The 10,728-nt window shown below is 38.2% G+C and overlaps 1 protein-coding gene across 2 annotated transcripts in view; it reads left to right on the top strand.

Moving 5' to 3' along the window:
- The window catches only part of MAP4K3 (mitogen-activated protein kinase kinase kinase kinase 3), a 61,585-nt gene that overhangs the window by 37,862 nt on the left and 12,995 nt on the right, over positions 1-10,728 (top strand). For both annotated transcript variants that reach the window (XM_009078707.1, XM_009078708.1), the window contains 7 exons: positions 674-783; positions 2,546-2,587; positions 3,388-3,472; positions 4,507-4,586; positions 7,124-7,184; positions 7,269-7,386; positions 9,446-9,504. In XM_009078707.1, coding sequence (XP_009076955.1) covers positions 674-783; positions 2,546-2,587; positions 3,388-3,472; positions 4,507-4,586; positions 7,124-7,184; positions 7,269-7,386; positions 9,446-9,504 — 555 coding nt within the window. The remainder of the gene's footprint in view (positions 1-673; positions 784-2,545; positions 2,588-3,387; positions 3,473-4,506; positions 4,587-7,123; positions 7,185-7,268; positions 7,387-9,445; positions 9,505-10,728) is intronic.

The following is a 10,728-nucleotide window of genomic DNA, read 5'->3' as shown; positions in this document are numbered from 1 at the left end:
ACAACTGTTTTCCTAATCAGCAGGGTTATAATGTAGAGTGCCAGGATTGTTTAAAAAAAAAAAAAAAGAGTGTGTGTGTGTGTGTGTAGGTTTCAGGTTCAGTGTGTCAATTATGGTCATTTGACATGCCAAAAATAGAATTCTGCTTTCCAAGTTTGCTTTTGTATGTAGTGAACTGGGTTGGGTAGTATAGGAGGTCACTGTGTTTGTTTACTGTCTGCTCAGGCTGTTGACTTTATGCTTTTGTTTGTCAGATGCTCTGAGAGTTGTCTTGCAGTGGCTTCTCTCAAGCTCTAACATTTAAATGTCTAGTGCTAAGAAATGCCTCAAGGCTGTTTGTAAAGAATCAGTAATTGAAGCATTAGCTATAGCCAAGTTTTTCTTTATGTGTCTTAAATATAATTTTCCTCATAACCATGACTGTCCCTTTCTATGCCCCCATTAGAGTTGTTATATTAATAACCAAAAGCCATGGACTTGAGATCGAATGTGGCTCGATATGTGCACATGTAAGAACATGTATGCTTCAGAAATAAATAAGGGTGTTCTATGCTATATTGTCTATAGTATATGTTCTGACGTAAGTGGAAAATTTTGCCCTTAAAATTGCTTTTAGGCTAGATTACTCTTTGAGGTGAAGGTAGAACACCTTCTTAAATATCAATTTTTCTAGGTAATGGAGTCACTTCTGTACAATTAAATGGTGAAAGAGAGGAATCTCCACAGCACCAGGATGAAGCTAGAGACACTAATTTTTTAAGGAAAGAAAAGAAGGAAGTCCTGGTAGGTATTTAAGCTTCTAGGTGTTAATTTTTAAATTTCCTTGACTGTTTTGCATGCACAAGGACAAGGATTAGGTACACTGTTTAGTATAGAAATTGTGCTGGATGGCATCTTGTTTATTTTGAGTCAAAGCACAATTTTCCTAGGTTGTCTAGCTGTCTTTAGCTGAAGTTTGAGTCCGTGTTTAATTTTCCTTATAAACTAACATAATCATGGCTATATACAATTTACTTCCTTATATTCACTTACCTGAGAGATGTAATGACAGCTACATCCTGTGAGAGAGCTGTAATGTATTGTACTGAGCAATGATTGTTAAAACAAATGAGGAAGTGAGGGAATGGAATATGCTGTTCATGATGGCTTGCTGGAGGATTTGACTGGCCCTGGCAAAGGAGCTGACTCAGGGCTGTTCCCCAAATGAGTCTTCCTCCTGTCCTAGCTGTAGGCATACAGGTGCTTAGGGGCAAAAAAGATGGTGAAATGTAGATTGAGGGTCTAGATGTGCAAGCTGTTTGCTTACTGGCCTCTGGAGCTCCAGGTTTCAGGGCTTAGTAGCCTGTAGCTAGTAGATTTGAACTACTTGTACTCATATGAAGTTGCACTCATGGAGAGAATGCAGTTTTACACCAGGTGTAATCTGACCCAGCTGTGAGCTGTGGAAAGGGTCCTTTTCCTGCATTCCTTTCTCCTTTTCCCGGTAAGTTTTTCCATCAAGTCAACAAATGGCTTCCAGGGTGATCACTCTATAGCTATGATACAAAAGCAAAAGTGGGAGTGAGAGAGTAGGATGTCTCTAGATGAGAGGTAACATAAAACTGCACTCTTTGGGGGGCCTCTTCTAAGGGTGAGGCTGGAAATGTCGCTTTTCTGTGAGAAGTGAAGAGGAAATAGACAAGAAACATTGCATGTGTTTTTGGTTTGTTTTAAGGAAGTGCCAGTAATACTGACAGTGCTTTGGAAACTAGGATAACCTTGAACGGCTTTGAACTTGTCATTTGAAATTGTGTGCTTGAGGATTACTGTGTTACCTGTGAAATACATTTCTTCAGAAGCCTCTTTGCTAGGAGAAATTAATACTGATACAGAAAAGTGCATATTGGTAAAATTTAATGCTGTGGAATTGAACAACTGAGCAATGGCTGCAACATTGCTTAAACTCTGTGGTACTGGATGTGGCATTCTTACAGGCACTATCATCATGTGAAAATGTTGCATAATAGACTATGCAGACATTCAGTGAAGAGATATTATGGAATCATAGTAGAGATTTTAATGAGAGAGAGTGATACTGGTAGTTTGTGGTGTGTGGTCATTAAGAGACAGGTAGTTAGCAAACTCGTACAGAATTGTTGAAGTGTCTGCTAGAACGAGATCTCTAACCTAACCCCGTGCTTGAAAATGGGACTGTAGCCAAAGCTCAGCCGTGGTTTTCAGGTCTAGAACCTATGGTGTTGGACAGTGGAGTGTCCCTGTAGATGCCCAGTGGAGTGCTATTAGTGTAGTGTAGAAATACACAGCACAGCTCTATTGTCTTAAAAATCTGCAGGGAAGGTTTTGTATCTATTTCTTATGTAGGTATAAGTATTGGCTTTTCATTTCCCCCAATGTAATTATGCTTAATTATGTATTAAGTCCTGTTGAAAGCATTCTAAAAATTTTTTTACTTGTATTTTGGTTGTTTTGTGTGAGGGGAGAATGTGCGTGTTTATATGTAGTGTGCATGGGAGTGTAAACATACTTTTAAAACTTTATTTTCTAGAAACCAATTAGTAATGGCCTTCCTCCCACACCTAAAGTACATGTGAGTATTTCTGAGTCATACAGATGCATGCTGGAAGCAGGAAGCATTTTCTTACTGAAGCTGAGAGTATGTTTTTTGAATGACTGTAGTAGTGTGTTTTTAAATTTTAAATTAAAATTATATTTTAATTATAAAAGTTAACATCACTTGGATAAAACAGTGGCTAAGCCACTGGCATGGTATTTTAGACATGACCCTTGATGGTGTGCACTTGAGTTTTTGTTTGCTTGTTTGGTTGAAAAAGTAAATGGTAGTTCTGTGACTAGTGTCACACAAGTGCTTTGAGCATACTGAAATTACTACTGATCTAAGGAGCTGATTTCTCTCAGGATATGCAAATAGCTCAAAGTTTATGCTATGCAGCTCCAGGGTGCAGAACATAGGAAGTTAGAATTCATAGATGCCTTTGGGCTGGAAGTAGCTGTTACAGATACCTATGTGCAGCTTCAAAGCATAAAGCAAACTAGAATCTACGTTTAGTGTCTGTGTAGACTTGTCACTGTGCTTTTAGCTAGCACAGCGATCAGAAAAGCTTTCCTTTGTCTTGGCCATGTGTTTCTGCCTTCACCACTGTCCTCCGTGTGTGCTGGGCAATGCGTTCGTGTAGTTGTGATATGCACCACAAGGGGCTATTCATCCAATTTTAAACTCACTTTGTCAGCTTGTTGTCTGGATGAGGTTATTTCCCACACAGCAGCTCTTAAATTTAGTTACTACTTGAAGTAAAAATAATAATCCTATTAGAAATGTCACATTTTAATTCTTCATATGTGTATATTTAATTGTTTTTCCTTCTGCAGATGGGTGCTTGCTTTTCAAAGGTTTTCAATGGCTGTCCATTAAAAATTCATTGTGCAACATCATGGATAAATCCAGATACAAGAGGTACTATTTGAGGAGTATTTTACCGATTTTTGTTCTCTGCTTGGATTTCAAGAGTGTTTAGATAAGCAAGACTATGCCTTTTAAAATAGACATATATAAAGCAGAAGTTCTTTAACTATGCCACTGCTGTCTGAACTTCAGTGTTTTTAATTAAGATATATTGTATGCAGTTTTCCACTTTGATTAAAAAGAATAAATTACATATCAAAGTTAAAGACTCTTTGCAACATTTTAGTCCAAAAGATGCCAATCCTAATTTATTTTTTTTACAAATCTGACTTTTGGAAGTACTTTTTTGAGACTGATTTCTTTACCGTTCACTTGATTTTTTTTTTTTTTCTTTCTTTAAATCTTTCTGGTCCTACAGGATCCTGCAACTGTTTATTTTTCCACACATTCTAGTGCTTTATTATCTAGCCTGATGAAAGAGATGATTGGGAACATCATACTTGTTTTGCCTGCAGTTTCACCTTTTGATTATAAGCTGTACAGACATGCTGCTGAGCTAGTCAGCAAGAAAATACTTAGGATTTTTTTTATACACTGAAATCATGGAAGTCAATCTTTTACAGCTGACATATCAATAAGAGATGTCTGTCCTGTTTGCATGCCTAAATGCAACCCAGGGTTTTAATTATGTTCAAGCAGTGAGGCACCCACAAAGTGCTGAGGAAAAGTTCTGGTCAATACTGCTGCAGAAGTACTCCAGAGAGGGCAATGAATATGTCACAATATATGGAAATGTCTAAGTAGGATATGTGGATATTATTTATATGAATTCTTGCCTATGTTTTTTTATTCCAATTTAGTCATGAAAAAGAAAAGGTTGATCTTTCCTAATGTCTTAAAACAGCCTCATCCATAAATATAAGCTTTCTAAACAAGATTCTTTTTCCATGCTTTCAAACACCCTAACTATTACAGTTGGTTTTGTTTCAATGTGTCTAATTGTTTCAAGTCCTTTCTTGGTAAAGAACTGCATACATGCCTTGCTGGAATCAGGATTTCTAGCTTGCTTTTGTTTGTGTGTGCAGATCAGTACTTGATATTTGGTGCAGAAGAAGGCATTTACACGCTGAACCTCAATGAGCTTCATGAAACATCAATGGAGCAGGTATATTTCTGGTTTGATGTTGTTGTGAAAAATGCATCTCTATCCTTTTTTAACCATTCAGATTAATTTTGTGTAATCCTTGCGAAAATGGTTTTTACTCCATTTACATAGGCACCAGGTACACTTAAGAATTGCCTTAAATGTTTGCTGCTGAGGATACCTTTCAGTCATGTTTAAGTGTTGTGTGGGCTGAACCATGTTTAGGTAGGAGATGTTCATCTGTCAGTGTTTTGAACTTCATCATAGTGCACTGTTCTGCAGTTAAATGGTTAGGTAAATTGTATGGAATTTTCCTGATATATTTGGGATCAAAGCTTCTATTTTCCATAGAGCTTTGTTACAATACAGAATTTTTGCAACAAAGATGATATTTCAGCTACAGGGAAGCAAGGAGATCCTTTATACACTAGGTTCCATTCATTTGGTCCTAAAAGCAGCTTTGCTGATGAAACGCAGCTTTGCTGATGAAACTCAGCTTACTGAGTCCTACCTAAAACTCCGTCTTTGCAGGATCTTAGAAATAGTAATTTTTTTGAGGAGATACTAGGGAGGGGGAGGATTCCAATTGCAGGCTTTTCTGTGTGGTATCGTCTTCACCTCTTTTGTTGCTCTCCAAGAGACTTGTTTTCTTTCCTGCCTTATCCCTAACTTAGGGACCTGTCCATCTGCCATCAAGAGGGTGGAGTTTGCAAGGACAGCCTTCACACTGTAAGCTGGAGGCACTGATGTTTGTTTATCTTTCAGGGTCCAGACGTTGTAGATGTGTCTCTTTTGTTGAGAGGGAGGCCTAGCTAGCTTGAACAGAGCTCCATGTAACCCATAATCATACTGGTGCTTGAGTTACCCTGTTTAAGCTTAGCTCAGGTACACTGGTGCTGCTGCACTGCAGTTGTAAAACCTATGCTGAGAAATACCACTAATACAATAATTTTTGTAGGCCATGGAGACTAAGGAAAGATTTGTTTGGGTTTTTTTTCTTTGAGGTTTGCAATTTGGTTTGATTTTGGTTTTCAGTTAGTAAGGAAGGAGAACATGTAATGCTGGTTAGTAGTGTGTGCCTAGTGAGCTTTTAAGGAAATGCTTGAATAAGCATTTAGAGACAAGAAGAGATGCTTGCTAAAACAGCCAGTCGTGTGTGGAACAAGAGGAATGAGTGGCAGGTCAATTAACGTACTGATTTGAAGAATCACTGTTCTTTGATCCGCAGATTCAAACCTACTAAGTCACAATACACTTAGGCACCTACAGAAGGTCAATCTTTAAACGTTAAATCCTTGATGTAAGCAGCCTGGTAGAATATTACCATAGGTGTTTCCTACAGCATGTTTAGGTTATGAGTAGACTTCAGGGCTAAAATGCACGCTCTGTGCTAATCATTGACTACATCATTGTTTATGGTGATAGTCAGTAAGGCTTTAATAGTATTTCCAAGTTTAGTGTTTCATGTCATTGTTTGTTCTCAGTCTGATATAACTCAGTGTAAAAGCAAAAGTAGTATACTTAGTTATTTTTCACTACATTCTACTTCACCAGTGGACAAAGTGGAAATAATACACATTTCTAGGAGTTAGCATAGCTTCAAGGATAATATCTTCATATTTTTTTGTTTTCTTTTGGGGTTTGGTTGGGTTTTTTCGTTGGGTTTTTTTTTTGATAGCAAAAGAATTGTCCTCTTGTCTAGCCCAATAGACACTTTTCCAAAGTGGCAGTAGGAAATGCCCATGAGCTTGGTCGCTGTCTGCTGTCTGTTCTCCTCAGCCTCCAGTACAGTCATTAAATTAGGGATGTTGAAGGACCCCTGCCGATTTTCTTTCTATGTCCATTTTTGGACCTGTTGGACATGAGTGTGTCTAATCCCTTGTTCACACTGTCGATACTTTCCACCTCTGTGACTTCTTGTGCCAGTAAGCTCCAGAAGTTAGGTGGTTGGTTAGTTGGGTTTTTTTTAAGGCATTTCTTCTTACTTTTACCCCCATTTTTCTAGTAATTGTGGGATTTGACAAATAACAATTCTGCCTTGACCATTTCATGGATTCGTTGATCCCGGCAGTGAAACATGTAGTTGCAGGCCAAGAATCCCCTTCAAAGTGCCAGTTTTAATAGTTTCAAGAGACTTGGACTATCACAGGCTCTAGAATGGCTGTGGTTTCTTGACCATGCTTTGTTTACTGAAGTTTGTGTTAAGCTTTTCTTCTTTGAAGGAGAAAGCTTGATGGGCTTTAAAATTTTTGGAAAAGGATTGATTGATCTTTATGATGACATCTTGTGGGATAACTATAGTATACTTGAAGACATGAATATAAAATGTGCTAATTATCTAAATGTTAATGCATATGTTAAATAAAGTGTGTGTGCCTAAGATTTACTCTGAATTAACTCTGGAATCCAGGTAAACATTACTTGGCTTAAGCTAATTTCTGCTGCAAAAAGCAGGTCAGTATTGCTTTTGTCCTGTCATCTATGCAGATACTAATTGATTAGTGTTTTGTGCGTATCAAATTGAATACTACTTCTTTGTTTTTCCTTCCCTTTATCAGCTGTTTCCTCGAAGGTGTACGTGGTTATATGTCATGAACAATTGTTTGTTATCAATATCTGGTAAGTTACTGTGCTGTCTTGGAGTGTAGTGCCGGTAAACATTTGTTTTCGTATTTGAAGTGTGGTTTGTTTTCTAATTTCCAGGTAAAGCTTCTCAACTTTATTCACACAATCTGCCAGGACTCTTTGATTATGCAAGGCAAATGCAAAAGTTACCTGTCGCTATTCCAGCACATAAACTCCCTGACCGTATACTTCCCAGGTAAATACAAATCACTGGATATATCAGAATATCTTAATTTTGAGATCTCAGGATATGCTTGTGAAACTCTGGGAATGCCAAATAATGTGGAGCTCTGTTCACAGATTGCAGTGAATAACTCATGTGTGCAGTAATCAGAGGGTTGACTCCCTACATTTCCATGAATCAAGATGTGACTATACTCTTATTAGGGAAATGGATTTTGGTACATCTTACCTTCTTGTCATGAAGCCTCTTGTTTCTGGGCATAGCTCTTCTTAGGTCTAGTCTAGTGTGGTAAATCCTTGTTGTAGAAACATAGAAATGGTGATCTTACATTAGGTACTCTAGGCAATATCTTTCCATTCTATTAAAAAACTGTGTGGGGATGTGTAATCTCTTACTGCAGAGGAAATGGGCTCATGGGTTATTTTGAAAGCCAGGAAGAGTAGAACTGGAGTACGGATTTGACATTCATCATTTGCTAGTTGTTTTCACAGGCCAGTGTAGAAGATGCTTTTGTTCCCAGGTGCCTGTAGCATGTTGTGCATGCAGTCCCTCCGACTTTATTTACTAACAAGCACGTACAAAATTCCAGACACTGGAATGCAGTTGGTATTGCAGAGGGCTCAGAAAATTTCTTGTCCAGTCATGTCACTTCCCAAGAAAAATGCAGTACAACCTAAAAGTGAGTGCCAAGCCAGTCATTCAGAGCAGGAGAGATTCATTCAGATAACCCATTTTGCTGTTTTATCCCTTGCTCTAAGGCATCAGTGTAGTAACATTTAGCCAGGCACAGGATATATGTTTGAAGTAAGCAGAACAACTTAAAGATGGGGTTTTTTGTCCTTGGCCATAAGGTGTATTCATAAACAAGGTCTTGGATACTGTGAAAAATGAACATATGTACATGAAAAATATGTTGAAATATGTTAAAAGCAAAGGTTTTGGTAGAGAAAATGCAAAGCAAAATAGAATTTGAAGTAGTTTGTGAGATTTGTATATTCATCTGCAAAATAGTCTAAACTCCTTTTACTTGCTAGGCAGAGATTCAGCAGCAGAATATTTGGATGTGATAAGTCTCCTTTCTAGCTCTTTTCCCTGGAGTGCCCTTGACCAGTTCCTTTCAAACTCTCCATGACTTCTTCCAACCAGAATTTGTGACCAGTACTCAGTTTTCATGCTGCTCAGTCCTGCTTCGTTATGAGTCACTTCTGGCCAGTTCCATTTGAAATGCTGTAAAAGTATTTTCCCAAGTCATAGCTTTGAGTGCAACATCTATCTATCACCCCACTTGTTGCCATCTTTTCTACAGCATCAAATGAGTTACTTTTATTGTCAAGACTGCTGTAGCCAGTCTCAGTACTGTCTGTTGTGTTCTAGTCTGTGTAGAAACTCTGATTCTCACTGCCAGTAAGTAACATCTTATCTGGCTTATCTGATACATTTTCAAGTAACTGTTTTCAGGATTTCTAAGGGAGTGTCCCCTGCACATGATAAAAGACCTTGCAAAACTGCCTTCCAGTCCTCCTTCAGGTCTCCTCTTGAAACAGTGCTGTGCTGTCTTTGGAAGTTTTTGCAAAATTTAAGCTGTTAGTTTGCAAGGACTGTGGCCCAGCAACCTCTCCAGCATGGTATAATTTCCTGCATCCCTTGGGTCCACATGAGCTACAGTGTCTTTGGACAAGAGTGGACTTTGTGTACTATCCAGCACAAGATGCAATAAGTTACAGCATTGCAAAGAATAATGATCGTGGCAATAACAATAGACCATCTAGGCATGTGTATAAATAACATATAATTAGCAAGAGATGATGGTAAATGGCACTTGATGTTACTGAGGTACCTATTCCTCTCCATTTCTGACTTTTAACTAAATTCATAATGCTGCATAATAGCACATCAGTACTAACAGAGGGATCATCATCTGTGTTCTAGGCATATCGTTTTGAGAAGAAATATACAAACATATATTTTTAGTCTTTTGGTGGGGCAAATACTTTTCCATCAGTCACTCTCTAGAAAGCAAATTCACTCAGTCGTTTTAGCTGATCAACAATTTTGTATTTCTCTCTTGTAGGAAGTTTGCGGTATCTACAAAAATTCCTGACACTAAATGGTGTCAAAAGTGTTGTGTTGGTAAGTAAAGGTCTGGGGAGTAAGTGTGAAGAAGCAATACAAATGGTGCTAGTATTAAGGTTACTGAGTCAGGTTTAGGAGGTAAAGGGATAAGAGCCTTTTATTATGAAACTGTGCATTTGCAGACAGTGACCTTGTTCAGGTTAGTCCTTGTGTTTAAGCAGTGTAAACTTTTCAATTTAGCTCTTTATATTTAAAGACAATTCTTAAGAAATGCAGAGAAGCAAAATGCATGTCAGAATTAAAACCAGTCCTCAGGAAGAACCTAACCTCCATGGGTGGAGTGACTTAGAGAATTTTCCATCGGGATTAAGCCACCTGACATCCTAGCACAAGTTTTGGTTATTAGTATTGGATGATAAAAAGCAAGGAGTATTTTCAGTTCTTTGAGGACAGTGTTCTCTGAAGCCTTTATAATGTGTTCAGTAATGTGACAGCTACTGAAGTCTCAAATCTGCACTATGTTGTGTTTTAAAAGTGGAGCAGATAGATTTAAAAATTTTTAAAAAAAGGCAAAATAGGAAAGGTAACTATAGATGATCTCTTGGGTTCAAGCTCTTGTCCCTGGAAAAGCTTTACCTGGTATTCCATAATCACGTGTTTGGTGTGAGGAGTTCTATTATACAGGAGGCTTTCAGAGACTTGGTGCTAAGTGAACATCTGTCATGTATCCTGACAAATATCTCTTGAGATTGCTAAAACATTTGATGTATATTGCCACCTCTCTGTCCAGCTCACCTGTCATAACTTGAATTTTTTGGAGATATAAATTCTCTAGGGTATGGTAGAGTGTTAATGATATGTACTGTGTATGTCCAGGCCGAGCTCTAATTGAGACATCTCATCAAGCTGTGAGTGTTAATGGATGCTGAAGGGAGCACCCAAAGGGGTGGAGTGGCAGGGATCAGAGTACATATGAAACTTGCTTCCTGACATGAAAATTAATTTGGAACCCACTATGTTTCCAGGTCACTGTTTATAAAATGAGAGACTTAGTGGTGTGCTCCTCTGTGATCTTGTGATTTTGGTCCTGTCAGGCACAGAATTTAACAAGGGTATCATGGTAGTTGACATTATGAGGGGGAGTCTTGACCTTCAGAGATAGCTTAGCCTCATAAGCCTCCTTGCATGATAGATGTTAGTCATAACAAGACTTTTGCAAGAGCGGCTGCAAAAGGCATGTCCAAAGGGAGGAACAACAGCTTCCCATCTGCTGTGCTACTT

Source organism: Acanthisitta chloris, unplaced genomic scaffold (assembly GCF_000695815.1).
Source record: "Acanthisitta chloris isolate BGI_N310 unplaced genomic scaffold, ASM69581v1 scaffold1777, whole genome shotgun sequence".
NCBI classification, from domain to species: Eukaryota; Metazoa; Chordata; class Aves; order Passeriformes; family Acanthisittidae; genus Acanthisitta; species Acanthisitta chloris.
Note: the sequence above shows the minus strand (reverse complement) of the source record. Positions and strands in the feature narration are given on the sequence as shown.